The sequence below is a fragment of the Chiloscyllium plagiosum genome, unplaced genomic scaffold, assembly GCF_037043375.1.
Source record: "Chiloscyllium plagiosum isolate Xiang-an unplaced genomic scaffold, Cpla_swu_hap1 HiC_scaffold_43, whole genome shotgun sequence".
NCBI lineage: Eukaryota > Metazoa > Chordata > Chondrichthyes > Orectolobiformes > Hemiscylliidae > Chiloscyllium > Chiloscyllium plagiosum.
This window is the reverse complement of record NW_028270181.1, coordinates 17,920,797-17,939,287: the sequence shown is the minus strand read 5'-3', so window position 1 is coordinate 17,939,287 and position 18,491 is coordinate 17,920,797. Positions and strand designations below refer to the sequence as shown.

Here is an 18,491-nt window from a genome sequence, read left to right as displayed (position 1 = left end):
TAATCCTGAAACCCAGATTGATGTTCTGGGGCTAAGCGTTCAATCTCATCATTGCCAAAGGTAACATTTGCATTCAAAGTTTTCAAAAATCTGGAATTTATGAAAAAAGACCAGCCTAATGGCTACCATGTGATCACTGTTGACTGTCATGAAAGAAACATCTGCTTCACTAACGTCCTTGGGGAAGGAAATCTGCCATTCTTAACCAGTCTGGCTGAGATAGGTCTCCAGATACACAGCAGTGTACTTTACTCTTAACCGCCCTCTGAAAAAAGTCAGGGATGGGCAATAAACCGCATCACACCCACGAACTAAAAAAAATTGACAAGGTCCGCACTGCAGACAGATCAGAAAATAAAATTCCATGGGATGCAGGAAAATGTAGCTCAAAATTTGGATTGAAATTTGGCTCAGCGATAGGAAGGGTAATGGTAAATGGATGTTTTTGCAAATGAAAAGTGGTTTGCAACAGCATTCCAAAGGGCTCAGTATTTGTTGTATGTGCTAATAATCTAAATATTGAAGATATAACTGGAAAATTTGCAGATGTCAAAAATATTGGCCACGTAGTCAATAGTGAAAGGGATCGCTATTGTTTCAATCATCATAAATGGGCAGAAAAGTGTAGTTCAATTCAGAGAAATGTGTTTGTTTATCTTCACCAAAGTGAGGGAATACTTTAAAAAAAAAAGAGGGTATTGAGACATGTTGAGGAAGTGAGAGGCCTCGGAGTACATGTCTGAAGGACTTTGAAGATAGCAGGACTGGTAGGTAAAGAGAGCATATGAAATGCCTTCCTTTACTGGGCAAGATGTAAGCATGGATGTAATGCTGGAACCCCACAAAACGTTGGTTCGGCCACAGCTGGAAATTCATGTACAGTTTTGGTTACCCCATTACAGGAAAGATAGGACAGCTAGGGTTGTTTTCCTTAGAACAAAAGGGGAGACTGAGGGTTACCTTAAGTCAGGCATACAAAATTGTTAAAGATTTAATAAGATTTAAATCAAGAAAGAACGGTTTCTCCTAGTGTAGAGGCCAATTACTAGACAGCACAGATCTTATGGTGGAAAGATTAAATGGGATATGAGGGAAAAGGTTTTCAACCAATGAATGATGGATGAGGTGAATTTGCAGCCCAGTTTGGTGGTGGAGGCAGAAATCCTCAACTTGTTTACAAAGATATCCAGATCTATATCTAAAGTCCTGCAAGGCTATGGAGTAGGTGCTAGAAGTTGGGATTAAAAGGGGCAGCTAGTTTTTTTTACTCCTCTAACGTTGTTTAAACGATAGCCATTTCTGTGCCATAACCTTTCCATGGTTCCATCCAAGTCATTAACATAGATTATACTATAGAATATTTCAGGTGCCAACACTGATCCCTGCAGCACATCATTAGTTATAGCTTGCCATGTGTACAAGACCCATTTATCCCTACTCTGTTTACCTGTTAGTTATCCAATTTATTGTCTAATGATGCTATTATAGCACCTCAATTACCATATAGCAAATTATCAAATGATTTCCAGAAGTCCAAATAAAATGCATTTATTTTAAATCAGCAGGTTAAGAATTATGAGAATTTCTGACTCGTTTTGGAACCTGTATAAAAATACATATACTAGCTACTCTTTAACCACCCTACTTGTCAAATACAAGTTCCCCTCCATTTAACCATTAGGCAGTTGACTCTGCCTGATTATGTTATGATTTTCTAAATATCATGCTGTTACCCTCTTAATAATAAATTCCAACATTTTATCAATGACACAAATGGTGAGTATTCATTTCAATACCTGTGATAATCTCACTGACAAAATAAAACTGTATATCTCCAAATCAATAAATGCCTGATATAGACTCCATGTAGCTTTTCCAGGTAATCAATAAAGTCGGATTCCCACCACTATTGTTTTGAATCTTACTGCAGGCTCAGAACAAATCAGAAATTGGTCAGAATTCTGAACTACTGATTTAAAAATACTCTGAGTAAGAGAAAACAATATATGATCAAAAACATCTGAAATATTCAGCATTACTGTCTAAAAAAAAACTATCAGGTTTGAAATACCAAAAATTATTTATAAAGCAGCATTAAAACTCCACATCTTGTATAATTGTCCCATGGTAACTTAGAAAAGTACATTTTCCTAATTTAATCTAGAAATAAAAGTTCTGCATCAGTTCAGAACAACAGTCATTAAAGACAAGATAATAAGTGGCTGTCACACTGAATATTCCATTAGAGAACAACGTTAAGGAAGGAAATTAAGGCTCACCTCTAAAATATGGAATATTACAATGCAATGGTTTCAACAATTGGAACATTAGTAGTTTTATAATGATAAATTGAATTTATATAGTGGCTTCAATATAGGAAAGGCATCTCACCTTGTTCCATACTTCTCACTCTAAAGTAACTGTTCTTTGCTGGCCACCATACCACAAACATTTTTTCACCAAAATATCTTCACTGCTTTTCTCTTAGCCTGCACCAAATGCTTTTCTCTTTTGTGCTCCAAACATGAGTGTAAAGAGTTAAATTAGGCCATTCAACCCATGGAGCCTGTTCCACCACTTAACACTTTGATTGAAGCTTCAATTCCAGTTTCCCATTTACTCCTGATTTTGAATTCACCTCAATTTAACTCTTTAAAGCTCACTGTTCTCTCACTGCCCCTGAAACCTGCCTCCAAGTCATTCTACAACTCTTATTCATGGCTGCACATTGAAATTGTCTTCATATGCTCTTATAAATCCTGTTGTAACGATTACGGGCAAGACCACTTCTGATCTCTTTCATATGTCACTCACCCCCACTTCCCTCACCGACACCCAGCCCACCCTCCTTTGTACCCAGAAATGCAAAACAAACCATTCCTCATTTCAATACAAACACATTCAAAATCTGGCCTTTGGCTTTCTGTTCAGCACGATATTTCTGCAGTTATTGCAGATTTGCTCAACTTTACCCTAACCTACACCTTTGATATCACAGTCCCCAGTAAAATAATTACTTTCTCAGTGTGCCCTCTTCCCTTAGACATGCCTCATTTCAGCTCCCAAGCAAGTCCATGCAAAGCACTTTTGGAAAGAAATGGCAGATAACGGATTTAGTCACCCACCAGCAGATATGGTTGGACAAAATAAGCTCAATTTGGTATTGTTCTTGTCTACTAAAACTGTTCACTGGTTCAAGCACCAACCTTGGCTGCAAAGACAATCACAAGCTTCTTTTCTCTTCTGCAAACTACCTTCTTTAACCTTTTTCCCCCAAGGTGCAAGGACTTCGTAAATATTTGTCACTAAGATCAAGACTATCAATCAGCTGCCTTTCTGATATCATAGAGTCATAAAGTTGTGCAGCATGGACCTTCAGTCCAACTTGTCTACATCGACCATATATCCTAAATTAATTTAGTCCCATTTGCTAGCATTTGGACCAAATTCCGCTGAAGCTATTGATGTACCTATCCAGATGCTTTTTAAATGTTGTAATTATATTTATCTTCACTACTTCCTCTGGCAATACATTCCATTCATGTATCATCCTCTGCATGAAAAAGTTGCATCTCAAGTCCCTTTTATATCTTTCTCCTCTCACCATAAATCTACACCCCTAAGTTATGGACTCCCCTACCCTGGAAAAAAAACATGGCTATTCACCCTATCCAGGCCCCTCATGATTATATAAACCAATGACACAAATATCTCAGCAAGGGGCACAACAATCACTTCCCTAGCTACCCACGAGGTTCAAGGATATACCTGATCATGTCTACCATTAGCTCACCTGGCTAAAAACTTCCATGATATTCCTCTGCCCTAACCCTAAATTTAATCTTCCTCCCGTTTCTCTCTCACCTTCCCTCTACTGTCTCGAAGCACATTCTATCTACAGTGTTTACTTTCTCCTCCCTCAATTCTATTTCACCTCCAACACCAACTTACTTCCTAGTCCCCATGTTACTGTTATTGTAAACGGTTTTCTCTCTCTCTCTCTCTTCAGGTGTTACCATTCTTTCCTTGATTTCATCACTATCACCACCCCTTCCTTAAGGAAAAATCCCTCAACTCTATCGTCTTTGCAAATTACCAGCCCATCTTCAACCTCCCTTTCGTCTCCAAAGCCCTTTGAAGTATTGTTGCCTCGCTAATCTTTGTCCATCTTTCCCAGTACTAATTGGGCAAATTTAAACATAAACATTTCAGCCTGTCACAGTACTAAAATAGCTCTCTGTAATGATATACTTCCTCATTTCAATTTCGTCACACTTTCCCTCCTTATACTTCTCAGCCTGTCTGCAGTTTTTGACACAGTTAATCACATTAACCATCTCCAATGCCTCTTCACTGTCATTTCTGGAATCCCCAAGAATCTCTCCTGGGTCTTTTATTTACATGCTGGCCCTCAGTAATTAATGTGAAAGGTCAGCTTTAATTTTTATGTATGTGGATCATACCCAAATCTACCTCACCACCCCCCCCACTTGTAGATTATATTAGATTACTTACAGTGTGGAAACAGGCCCTTCGGCCCAACAAGTCCACACCGACCCTGCGAAGATCAACCCACCCAGACCCATTCTACTACATTTACCCCTTCACCTAACACTACGGGCAATTTAGCATGGCCAATTCACCTAATTTGCACATTTTTCGAAACCGGAGCACCCGGAGGAAACCCACGCAGACACAGGGAGAAGGTGCAAACTCCACACAGACAGTTGCCTGAGGCGGGAATTGAACCTGGGTCTCTGGCACTGTGAGGCAGCAGTGCTAACCACTGTGCCACCCGTAACTCTTCCACTGTTGATGAAATTATCACACTGCTGATCAGACATCCAATACTGGATGAACTGAAATTCCCTCTATTTAAATATTAAGAATGAAGCCATTGTTTCAGTCCCTACTCCAAACTTTGTTCCCGAATTACTGAGTCCATCCCTAACCTTGTCAAGTTTGAGATTAAGCAAGTCTGTTTGCAGTCTTGATGTCACGTTTGATTCCAAAAGACTTGACTACATTTACTACACTCAATAAACCTTGGGCCATTCAAAACTTCACTGCTCCGGTCATAATCTGCACCAAATCTTGTTCAACTATCTGCACTGTGCTTGCTAACACACACTGGGTCTTGGTCAAGCAACATTTTGATTTTAAAATTCTCATCCTCATTTTCATACATCTTCATGGTCGCACACCACCCAATCTGTAACCTTTTCAGCACTCCAGGACATCTACATTCTTTTCATTCTGGTCTCTTTGGCAAAATCAGAGATGCACATCACAGACAGCCATGGCTTCAGTTTCCTAGTCCTCAAGTTCCTTCTACTTCTCTTTTACTTAAAGGCACTCTTTCAAAGCCTCTTTCACTTAGGTTTACATCATCTGACCTAAATGTCTGCTTTTGTGACTTTTTTTATAATGGTCCAGTGAAGCTACTTGGAATGATTTATTTCGTTAAACATGCTGGATATATACAAGTTGTTATTGTTGAAAATATCCCAAGACAGTTCTCACAAGCATAAACAGAAATACCTCAGTGGCTGAAGGAATAGCAATCAGTAATGGCACAAGACAGGTGGTGCAAAAGGGGAACAGGAACAAACAGTTACACAAGGATAAGCCTAATGGGAGATAGCAACAGGTAAGCTGCTATTTCTGATAATAGAGCAGGTGAGGAATTCAGCAGCAAATGGACTGAGTGAGCAAATGAAGAAAGTTTGAGGTGGAGGAAGTTTGAGAAGCTTGTTATGGGGCATTACATAGTTAGAATTAAGAAGTGAAATTCTTCATTTTTTCCAACAGTTGTTTTAATATGATAATGCATCTAGAAGCTTACAAATGAATAATAAATGGACTGTTTCAACTTGTTTTATTCAATTTATTCTTGACCTTACAGCACGTTGAGCTTGCACAGCCATACAATGTGATCATGGGTGATTTGGAGCTTCAACTCCACTTTTCCATTCACTGTAAAATCATTGTGATTTTTGGCAACTCAGGGAACAGTCTATCTCAGCCTTAAACATTTATTCAAAGATCAAGTATCCACAGCTCTCTGGTGTACACAATACCAAACAATTCACAACTGTAAAGAGACATCTCTTCAGCTCATTCTTAAATGATCGGGCCCTTGTCCTAAACCACGTCATTGATCTAGATTTCCCAGCCAAAGGAATTAACATTTCAATATCTACTGACCTCCTGTCAAGTCCTTTCAGAACATAAATGTTTCAATGCGATCATCACTTCTCGTTATTCTAAACTCCTAAAATTATAGATCTAGTTTATTCAGCTTCTCATTGTAGGGACCAAAACAATTAAATTTCACTACATTGCCTCCAATTGAAATATATCCTTTCTTACATACAGACATAAAATTGCACAGTATCCCTGCTAATGAATTCTGACCAGAACTCCGTAAAACTGTAACAAGTCCCCTGTAATAAAAGCCAGCATGTCCTTACTGCTTGTGGTACCTATATGCTAACCTTTTTGCAGGAAAACATACAGATCTCACTGAAAGTTTACAAGTTTCATATCTTTTCTAAAAAAAAATCTGCTTTGTTGTTCTTATAACCCAAAAGTAAATAACCTCACACTTCCCCACATTATACTCCACATTGGTTAAGTGAGTGGTTGACAATCTAAATGTCTCTGTAGCATCAGCATCCTCCTCACAGCTTGCAATCCCATTTAGATTGTCAGCATCTTAGATAAAAGAGACAGCGAGTAATGTATCCAAGTCATTAATAAAGTGTAAATAGCAAACATCCTTGTGGGATTCCAATGGTCATAGGCTGACAATTTAAATGCATTTTTTAATCCTGACTTTCTGTTTGGTGTCTGTTCACCAATCTTCTATACTTCTTCCATTAAACAGTGGCAAATAATTTCCAAACTATTATATAAAACAAAGATAATAGTAAAAGGTCTATACATTCACCATTTCTGATCAAGTTTCCAATTATTTTGTCTTCTACCTGGGACTCTGACTGTTGCCCTTACAAATAGCCCTTTAAAAATAAATGTAAATACCTACCCTGCCAATTCCTTGACTAATGCTTCCAAAAGTCCAGACTGGCTAGCTGTTAATCTCGTTACTATCTGTAGTATGTTACTGGCAAATACTGTTGTTGTTTTTGGTTATATTACAGTTCTTACACTTGGAAAAATACACTTGTGAAAAGTAAAACTATATGTAGCTTGACCAGGAGTATTCTCCTAGTCTTGGCTGATACTTATTCCTGAACCAACACAAATAGAATTTAGTTGATAATTGATCAGAGTGTTGTTAGTGCTCCTTGCTGTGAATAAACTACTTGCCATAACTTCCAATGTTATGACAGCGATTCCATTCAAAAGTACAGTATATTATTAGTTGGAAAACACTTTCAGTTAGAGATTCTAACATGCACGAATATAATTCTAAGTTCTTCCCCTCTCTTCTCCACTGATAACAAAGCAATCTGAAGCTAGAATAGTCCACAACGAGGAAAGATAGTGAAATACAAGATCACTATACTCATTTGGGGCATACTTAACATTTGACCTTCAGGGCCTTCACACATCATGTCAGAATAGGTGAAAGCAGCAAACAACCAATTATAATTAGTCATAGTCCTCTTAGGTACACAGAGAAGACTACTTCTGTAGGAGCTTAAAGTGATTAATGCACCCTCCACACTTGATCAGATCATTTAAACATAATCTATTAAATGCCTCTTTAGATCTCAGCGTCATCACTGAGATCATTACATCATTATTCAAGGGTTGAATCTTATATTATTGAGTAAGCTGCTATTTCAAGGATTCACCATTACCAAGAAGTTCCCTATTCCAAGGGTATGACATCAACCCATTGAGCCTGGCTCAACTTTTTATTACATAACTTTACCTGAATTATAAATACAATTTTGCATGTTCAAATAGCTTTGCAATTTGTTTCACTTGTCAAAATCGTTAATTTCACTCCAAACAGTTCCCTTAAAATTGACAGTTTAATAAATCCATTTCTTAATATCAACACTTCATTAATCGTCCAAAATTAAATAATTAAACATTTCAGGATGTTTGGCATGAATTTTCTTTTATCCATTGATATATCAGTTGTAAACTTACCTTTTCTTTTTCATGAGGAAGATGGGTAACTGGTAGGAGAGATGAAGGGGAAGAATTATTGTATTTTGTGGCTCCCCTACCTCCTGCATTTCCATAATTCACTCTGTAAAGAGGTCCATCCTTTAATATTCTCCCATTATTTACGGCACGTTTGGTAGCTAGTCTAAGCCTCTGCTGAAACGTGGAACTGCTGGTAATAGTAGCCAAATCGCTTTGGCTTCTCAAATATTTCTCTATGTTCTTGAGTGACGAACCATTTGGTTCTGCCAATCCTTCAACTGCTCTCTTGAGTATTTTATTCCAGTCCACATTAACAATGTCAATGCAGTTTCTCGATGTACATCCTTGCGTGGATTTTGAAAGATTGCACGGCTTAATGGATGCAAAGCGTCCAGGTTTCTCTGGATCCTTGTATGATGAAAGCCCCTTATTTGTAACTTTAAGTATAGTACCATCTTTCACACTAAGTTCCAACTGTTCTAGGACAGTCTTCCTATCCAATCCATGTGAAGAGGACACTGCATGGCAAATCCTCTCCTCTGATGGCCTTTGCTTTTGCTTTTTCACTTTCTGAATAGCTTCTAGAATCCATTCAGTGTATAGTGGGTTTGCAAGCTTTACCATGGTTGACCATTCATATGTTGTTCAATCCCAATGATAGGCATAGAAATTACTCCTCTTCCATGTGTTTGAACAATCCCATGCCAGGTACTGAAAGGCCTACCTGAGAAAATAAAGAATTCTTTGAAGTGAGGACTACACCATGCCTTAACTTCAGCACTTGTAACATGTTTGCGAGTCAAAACTATCCATCAAAACTGCACTGAGCCCAATTAGCCTTTCAAGACAGTAGATAAACAAGATAATCTTCAGAAGATTGAACCAACAGGTTTCCAAAAGACTCCCCCGTGGACTGGTTGTAAATGTAAGAATGAGCCCTGAAAGGCAAAAGGTAAACAATGTCAAACACGTCCTCTGTAAAATACACTGCAGTCAGAGAAAAAAAAATCCCACAAAACCAGGAACTTATTCGCTATAATAAAATGTAGTATACATCTGCATGTTATGATCAGTTTGTTCAGATTGCCAATTTCAAATTCCTCATGTTTACATCAGGATGTCACCATTGTAAATACACGTGCAATATTGCAAGTTCTCCCAATCTCGCCGTGAATCGTGGTACAAATATATAGATGATATCTCATTCCCGTTCGACAACAAAAATCAATAAAGTAGGAAAAACTCGGTTGCATCACGTCTCAGTGATATATTTTCAGGGGAGCAACTTTCGAAAGCGTTGTTTTCTCTCCTATCCATTTTATTTAACAGTGACTTTAACTCACGCCGCGTTTCTTGCTTTCTTCTGCTAAGGAGCTTTTTTTTAAAAAAAGAAAATGCAGATATAATCGTCATCAACAAATGCACGATCCACTGGTGACCAATGCTCTGCAATCATTTAAAGTCCTCGACCTGCTGGCAGCAGCATCCTGTCTGTCTGAATCGGTCTCAATACCGCATCATCAGCATTCAGGGTCACACCAGGAATTGCTGGAGAACCACTGCGTTAAAGCCCAATGAGAATCCCTTTTTTATATATAAAAGACATCTCATCATTAACCATGATCACAGCAGTCGATAGCCTTCCGCATTATTCTCTTCGGGGAGCACACAATGCAGAGGTCTCTGTTGCTCTATAAAGGTTTTGCTTCGAAACAAAACAGGTTTGGAAAAACAGATCACGCACCTTGCTTCACACTTGAGCGCAGAATCGGCTGATACCTAGCAGAGCAGACGCCATTTTGTTCCAATGTTTGAACACCGGAGTTTACATGAAAGCGACATGACACTGATTACAGCCGAATGGAGTCCCATTATACCCTAGCGCGCAACCTAACACCAGCCTGGAAGTCCCGCCTCTGTAACTCGACCATTGGCCAGAATCCCCACCATTCACCAGCAGCACGCACCATAGCGTATCATGATTGGGCGGTGGCCCTGTCAATCAACACTAGCACCCTTTCCACCTGCCCCTCCCCATTTCAAACAGGTTCGGTTGCCCCACAGTATTTATGTCATTTGCGCACTGGGCAAAGCCGGAGCTAAATTTTAAGTTTAACGCGCTACCTCCCACATTTATTTCGTCCTCTCTCTCCTCGGTCTGTCACACAGCTTCAATCAATTTTGTTTTCCTCCACCAGGTTGCAATTGCTGCAACTGAGTAGCTGTCAAGTTTATCAGAACAGTGACCGAAATTAAAACTATTTTTGAGTCCTTCACTAGTCGATAACTAAACACGACGTTCCTTATTTATTCGAAAAGTGCCCATCAAGGTAGGTATCGACGGCGGTCGTTTTAAACGCACCCTCCCATATTTGTATTATTTTCGCATACTATCCGTCAAACTATAGATCGATTTTGGATGAACCATTTGGATCAGTGTCTAATGCAGTGCTGCCCTCACTGATACCAGCAACCACCCTGTATTGCTTAATGCAAAGGGGAAAAGACAACAAAGTGGGCCATTTCACAATTTTTCGCCCTCCCTTTCCTTGCAAATTAATATTTATCAGAGGAGGCTTGTCGGGTGCTCTGCTCGCGCTGTTTTTGAAAATTCAAACAGGATTGCGAGCTGCGCGAGCGGCAAGTTTCTACGTTCTTTTTAAAAAATAATCTCCAAAAGGAAGCAACATGGCGCTTAGATTTATAGTATTTTATTTTGAAAAACACCCGGAAAAGGCAAGTTCTTTTCTAACTACATCTTATTTGTGCTTATTTTGAGCTTTTCTACCCTTTTGAAAATAACTTGTGAAGAAAAGGTATCTAATCTGTCTCAGTTGGAATTTTCTGGAAGGTGCTCAGTTCTCAGTCTACTTCTCCTCCCCCCCCCCCCCCCGGAAAAAAATATAACGTCCAACGTTCGCTCGTTAACCACGGGCGGAGGAGGTTCGGGGGGGTCAAGAGGCTGCTAACTGCCGCTCACGAGACAGGCTCTCCCGCAGCCGCCTTATAACCACCAACTCCTAAAGGTTAATCATCTGCGTGCGCGCCACCAACAGCTAGTGCCCAATGCCAACCCCCGCCAGTTGTGTCCGCATGCTTCTCTTGTTTGGCGTTGCTGCAGTTTTCCACTCAGCAGCCTGCCACCTTGGACCCTGTTCTCCAGTTTTCTTTTGTCATTTTGATATGTACTCCTTAAGAACCTGGCCCTCCAGCTCTCCTGTTTTATTTTGTCCTCATGCCCACAGCTTAGGACCCTGACCTCCTACTGTAGCAATTACCTAGTTTTTTTTGTCCTAATACCTACTTATTTTTTTGTTGTTGGGAGAATGTTTATTCGTCTTTTCCTCCTGGAACAATTTTTGATAATCTCCCAGTAAAACGGGGCTTGAAACCTGGTTGCCTACTGGCTCAGATCGCATGCTATATGCCAGCTGTCTCAATTTCTTAATAACAGATGGCACACACACCACAAGGCGAGGTACTGAAAACACAAAATAGCCCATCGTTAATTCCGAGGATGATTCTCCAACTCCCTTTTTGCTTTTGACTGTAGTTGAGATCTATTTTATGTACACTTGCACCATATTTTGAAATAGAGGGTATTGTTTTCTTGCCAGTCAATGAGCTAATAATGACCTCTAATTGAACAATTCATAATTATGGCAAAAATGTGTTTTGAAAAATTTATCTGAGTAAACTAACCTTGATAATTTAATATGACCATTTTTAGTACTATTTTACAAAGGTCAAACCAATGTGATAAGAACACAGCTTGGAATTCCAAATCAAAATGGATAATATGGTCATATATGCACAAATGTTATCAAATATCAGAACATTAAGGATTAAGAATAGTTCTGAGAACCTAAAATGTACATGAATGAACAACAAGATGATGTTAAACTATTGTTCAATACATCAGGACAGCCCAGATCATAGGTATGGATTACATTTATTAATCAAAAGTCATCTGAAATGTTATTTTATATATATGTATAAAAATATTATTTAGCTGTTTTTTTTCCAAATATTATTCAGGTTCATGAATCCCAAAGTGTTATTAAGTGGGAATAATATTTATTTGGGAGATATTGGGCTGAATTTTTCCGAAAACTGGCGGTGTGAATTTTGGGCAGTTTTGTCAAGGACTTCTGTATCAAATTATTTCACACAATTCTCTATTACTCACCTCATGATGGATCTATGGTACATTTGCCAGGACTTTGCTAGACTTCCACCACCAACACCTTATGATAGTGCCCAGCTGTGCACCAGGTCAAACACTACCAGTCTCAAATAATCTTCCACAATACACATACTAGGAGGGACAGGAAAAAGAAAACCTTATGAGGAAAGTGACACTTCATTGGAAACTGAATCTCACATTCATAAATATATTTCCACTTTATATTATCGTCTGCCATTCTAACTACATCTGCAACAACAGCAGCAGTGGACTGGACTTGGAGCAGTCTGGGATGGCTGTTGGACTAGGGTCTGGCCTGGGTGATCACACCATGTGTGGAGGCCCTGCGCTGAGCTGTTACGCTGTAATAAGGAGAAAGGACTGCAGATGCTGGACATCAGAGTCGAAAAGCACAGCAGGTCAGGCAGCATCCGAGGTGCAGGAGAATCAAGGTTTCGGGCATAAGCCCTGATGAAGGACTTATACTTGAAACATCGATTTTCCTGCTCCTTGGATGCTGCCTGACCTGCTGTGCTTTTCCAGCACCACACTCAACTCAGTTACACTGTGATGCCTATTTTAAATTTCCAACCTTACTGTAATGTCAACCCTTTAATGTTGTCCTATTTTAAACTTTTTTTTTAACTCTTAAGTAATGCAACTACCTTTATTTCTCTGTTGTATCCAAGAACTGTACCTGGGTACTTGTATCTAAGATGTCACCATAAGAAGACAGACATTGTAAAAGCTTTTCACTGTACTCCTACAATGGAGTACACATGACAACAAAAGGATATTGTATTGTAGAATGAAGCTACACAGGTCACTAGTCCTTAGTGCCATACCAAATTAGAACCCTGTCTAAGGGAGTGCTACTTTTTTCCCAACGTGCAGTGTGGCATAGCATTTTGTTATTCTTCAATGTGCAAGCATCGCATATTGGAAGCTTTCAACAGTTGAAAACATTAAGTTTTATTGAATATCAAGAAAAGTAAAGAAAAAAAACAAACAAAAAACTGCATTTACTTCTGAGAATAAACAGGGTCTGCTTGTCTTTTGAACAACAACAAATTAAAAGTCATTAAATGATGATCTCACCCAACTCTATTGGAAGTGGGTGTTAATTAAGTCCTGTCTGGCTTGTTGCGCCCGCTGCTGCGCCATTCTATCATGATAAAGATGATGCTTTTCTTGCTCAATAATCTCATTTTGCTTCTCAGAAGACTGCTGCCTCTCCCAGGTCACTACCTATCATGTGCTTTCTTTACTAGCTGCAATCATGCAGAAAACAGCAAACTGGGATTATGCAGCACTCTCTGTTTGGAGTGTACTGCATGGCTCTCTTTCCCCCACCTCGCCCCAGATCTATCCAAGCATCAGAATCTCATCTTCAGGAAGCTTACTGTGGGCTCCACAATGGCACTGATGAAAGAATGAGCTGCATTGTAACAATGCTTAGTCTGACAAGCCCTGGAGGAGCATCAACATCCAGCCATTCGGAGGTGATTAACAGAATCTTCAGCCATAATTGCAGAGCTTATCTCTTGTCTCACAGTAATCATTCTTCTGAGGCATTTGTCCCTTGAAACAAAGCAAGAATATGGGAGTTTTCAAGGATACAGACATCATGACAGTTCCCAGGGTACCTGGTACAAACTCTTAAGATTTGGTACTGATGATAGACAGATGACTTGATGATACACAAATGACATTGATGGAATGGAAGCCTTCTTGACTTTTCTGTTGATAAAGTCAGTTGTACTATTAAATGGCGCTCTCAATGCAATGTATGCACAGTCTCTAGCATCCTGTGCTTACAGGACGCCAGCTATGTTAATTAGGTGACTCCTTGGCTGGAGTACTGACCTCATCACAAGGAAACAAGATGAAGGAATGTGTTTTGACCCAAATTGCAATGGTAACAGCTTTGGTACATTTGATGATTGAGAACCTGCACAATTCCCAGTAGATCCTTGGAAGCAGCCAGTTGCTTAAAAATTTAGCACAGTTGCTACCTCAACAGCTATCTGGATAAGCTGACCACCCATCCCTTCCGGTCACAAGTTCTACTCCAGCAGGTGACACTGTAACAATATCCTGCAACATTCTCAATCTGCAGCAACACTTATGTGGAGCAAATGACATCACAGATGATAGACTCTGAGCCTCCATAATCTGAGGAGACCAGCTGGTTAGTCAATAGCTGCTGGATGTTGCTGCTGCTCTGGGTTTTGTGGAAGCATTTCTTCCTCCTCAATTTCTCCGTGCTTTTGTTTTCCTTCGGCCACTATAGCAATAACCATGGCTGTGCCATTCACATCACATACAAATGTCAGTTTACCCGAGTCCTCAATACAGTGTGACTTGGAGATCTCCTACAAGGAGAGTAATAGAATGCATATACATGGACCTTTGACTATCTGTGTCAACCACTATGAAAAATATTCATTCTTCAAAACATTTGGCAGAGTTAATATGGATTCTTTGCCATGGCCTTTCAGGACAGTAACATGAATGTAATGGCACTAATGGAGGTAGATTACAAACTCCTGTGCAAGCTGCACATATTCCTACCTTCCCATCAATTATGGACTCAAGCCCTGGCCATCAAAATTAGCTTCTTACTGTCAACTTCATTCTGACAATGCAACAGTGACCTTTGTGTAATTGATTTAACACACATCTGTTTAGCTGTAGTGGAATGATCTTCCCATTTCTAATTCTTGTTTTGGTATAATAAATTGTGCAAAGGCTTGAGAATGCTTGCAAGATTTGCCATAGTAATTCACTAAGTCCAAAAATAATCATTCGGTTTACATTTTTATGTGCTTGTGCTTCAACTATGGTTTTTACTTTTGAAGGTGACTTGTGTAGTCCCTTAGCATCAATGGCATGACCAAAATATTCAATGGAAGATTTGAGAAAAGTCACATTTGTCTTTCCTCATGCGTAGGCCATAATCTTCAAGTCTGTGCAGAGTAGTGTCTAAATTGGGGACATTTGTTTCTCCCCATGACAAAAATATCCTCCAAGTAACACTGGACTTCTTCTAATCCACTTAAAGTCTGATCCAATGAAATTACATAGCTGCAACCGTGATTCTAAATGGAAATCTCTTATGTTTGAATATTCCTTCCTGTGTTACAGTCAACAAATATTTCTGTGACTCAGGATTTACATTCATCTGGAGATAGGATTGACTAAAGTTAATTTTACTGAAAAGCTGGTCTCCAGTTAGTCCAGCAAATATGTTAACAATTAAAGGCAAAGGATGCTGCTCAGCACACAGTACTGGATTAATAGTGACTTCAAAAACCCACTCCAGAGGTATACCAGCTTTCTTTCTTCATCACTGGTAAAATAAATATGGCTCAATCACTCATATTTACTGGTTCAATGACTCCCATCTTGACTGATCTCTCTAATTCTGCCTTTACGTTTGATCTGATTATAAGGCCTTGAAACAGAGAGACCTAGGGGTTCAAATACATATTTCTTTGAAGTTTGCATCACAAATAGGTAAGGTGGTTAAGAAAATATTTAGCACACTTGCCTTCATTGCTCAAACCTTTAAGTATCAGAGTTGGGGCATGATTGAGGTTGTACAAGAAGTTGTTGAGGCCTCTTCTGGAGTACTGTGTCCAGTTCTGGTCATCCTGTTATAGGAAGAATATTATTAAGCTAGAGAGGGTTCAGAAGAAATTTGCCAGGATGTTGCTGGGAATGGAGTGTTTGAATTATAAGGAGAGGCTGGATAATCTGGGACTTCTTTTCATTGGAGGACAACCTTATAGAAGTTTATAAAATCTTGAGGGGTATAAATAAAATGAATGGCAGATATCTTTTTTCAGAGCAAGTAGTGGATGCAGGTACAGTAATAATGTTTAAAAGACATTTGTATAAGTATATGAATAAGAAATACTTGGAGGGAAATGGGCCAAGTGCAGGCAGGTGGAACTAGTTTAGTATGCGATTATAGTCAGTATGGACTGGTTGGACTGAAAGGTCTGTTTCCACGCTTTATGAGTTAATGACTGTTTGAAACATTTTGCTTGATTTTCAATTTGATAGATATTTTTCCCATGCTTCCCAGAACCCCACTGGAACCAATAGTATGTTTCTTTAGATCAGTCTCAGAATCTGACAAGTGATTTATTTCAGCTCAGTTGAGTTTGAATTTCTTCAACCATGTTCTTCCCAGTAAAGCTGTAAAATTTTCTTTGACAACTTGTAATGACAAATCTTCAAACTGACTTTCTAACTGCACTCTCACAATTATATACTTGAAGACACCCACTTTGCCTGTGTAAATCCATTGTACAATGTGACACTGCTGATTCCGATGCACGCTTTCAGGCATTAATGAAATTGCTACTCTGGTGTCCAGCTCCATTCTTGCTGGTTTGCCATTTCGTAAGCAAATGACACAGTATCATGTCACCAGCAATGGCTAGTATATTTATTAACAGCTCCTCTTCGGAATGCGAATCTGGGATTTTCTCACACCCTTTTTGTACCATATACACTTTCTTCCTTCACTTCAGTTTCTGTACTTTTGCTGTGTATTATTCACATTTATTCCTCAGACAGACTATTCAACGTACCCTTATTTGCTACACTTTTTCTGTACAGCTTCTTTATATTGTGTGACCTGTTTTTCCACACCAATAAGTTCAGAGTCTGTATTGTCTCTCAGCTATTATTTTGTAAGACATCATGCCTGAGCTTAGCTTGAGTTTTATCGACCACGAGTTCCATCAAGACTGCTATTTCCAATGCTTTCTTTATGTCTAGCTTCCTTTCCACCAGTAATTGCTTCTGGATTGCTTCACATCCGAAACATTTCCACATCATTGCCACACACTGGTCTGTCTCTGGTAGCAATATTTAAATTGTCTCCAAACTCACAGAATTCTGAAAAACTTCTTTAAAACTACTGCAAGCTGGGATTTGGATTCAAATCATGCTGATTGCATTTGTGGAATCTGAACCTGTCAGCAATCACTTATATCTTTGGTGAAACGTGGTTCTGTAGGATTCCTACTATTTCTTTGAAAGTTTTGGAACATGGATTCTCTGGCTGTTCCAGATTCCTCAGAAGATTAGAAACACCTCCCCCATAATACTCAGGAACACAGGGGCAATTCTACATGGGCTTCAATTTTGTTAGCTTGTACAAAATAATGGAATATCTCTAAGTAGGAGTTCCAGCTACTGTATTTTCATTATACCGTCCCTTGGCACCAAAGTTTCCCACCTTTCACTTTATTAAATGGGAAGGGCCTGCCTAGCACAATATAACATAGATTTTAACACTACTTTGCTTCCCATTTCAAACAAGGTATTCCTGAGGGGGCTTGTTTATTTCTGAGTGTACACCCCTAGTTCAAGACATTTTGCTCCTTGTTCTTTCAGGAGCTTCCTCTGCACGATTCACCTCTTCCCTGGGGTGAATATTTTTTGCTGACTACCTGCTTTGGTGCAGTGATTTTTTTTTTAATTGAAGTGCCTAGAAAATCTGTAGTCAAGACCATATTTCTTCTATTTTAACAAGTTAGTGGATTAACCCAGTGGATCTCATAGCAGTTTTTATCATGTTGCCAGTTTTCTTATTGTGTGAAGTTTCAAGAAGAAACAGAAGACCAAAGCGTGAAGCAGCAGTAGCGTTATTATGGAGATTCTATAGGCAGCAAGATTAGAGATCTGTATGTTTGCCCAAAATGGTTGATAACGTCGTCATTACATCACATAATCAGACTCTTAAAGTAACCGTTCACCATATTACACAAATATACAACAGATATGTTGTATAATTCCTATTTACACAACTTTTATGTTACTTAGGATCCTGCATCCTTCAAGATTTGTAATTTGCACATTAACCATACCCTTTCTAATTCAAATTTGTAAAATGTCTCTTCAAACATTGCATCTGGTGATTTTAAATAGTCAATTTTCTCAAACATACATGGTATCCATTGCTTACAGCCCCTACTATATTTGTGAAATTCTTTCCTAATCATTTAGTAAGGTTTTGTCTTGTATATTATTGGGTACAGACATTTTTTATTCACTCATGGGATGATGGAGTTGCTGGCTGGGCCAGCTTTAATTGCCCCTGACAAGATGGTGGTGAGCTGTCTCCTTGAACTAATGCAATTCAAACTCAACACATCAT

General features: G+C 39.0%; 1 protein-coding gene and 1 long non-coding RNA gene across 9 annotated transcripts in view; one reads left to right on the top strand and one right to left on the bottom strand.

Annotated features, from left to right (window-relative positions):
- The window catches only part of kat6b (K(lysine) acetyltransferase 6B), a 216,197-nt gene extending 206,183 nt beyond the window's left edge, over positions 1-10,014 (bottom strand). The window contains exons 1-2 of one of the 2 annotated variants that reach the window (XM_043678896.2): positions 9,872-10,014; positions 8,128-9,065 (exon numbers count right to left, since the gene is read on the bottom strand). In XM_043678896.2, coding sequence (XP_043534831.2) covers positions 8,128-8,751 — 624 coding nt within the window. In that variant the 5' untranslated portion in view covers positions 8,752-9,065; positions 9,872-10,014. The other variant, XM_043678897.2, reaches the window with a different exon arrangement.
- Positions 10,015-10,246: 232 nt separating this feature from the next.
- The window catches only part of LOC148137441 (uncharacterized), a 249,878-nt gene continuing 241,633 nt past the window's right edge, over positions 10,247-18,491 (top strand). For 5 of the 7 annotated variants that reach the window (XR_015754214.1, XR_015754218.1, XR_015754219.1 and 2 more), the window contains exons 1-2: positions 10,488-10,863; positions 11,873-12,066. This is a non-coding gene — a long non-coding RNA (uncharacterized LOC148137441). Of the gene's footprint in view, positions 10,458-10,487; positions 10,864-11,872; positions 12,067-18,491 lie in introns of those variants that run through there. The other 2 variants (XR_015754217.1, XR_015754216.1) reach the window with 2 other exon arrangements.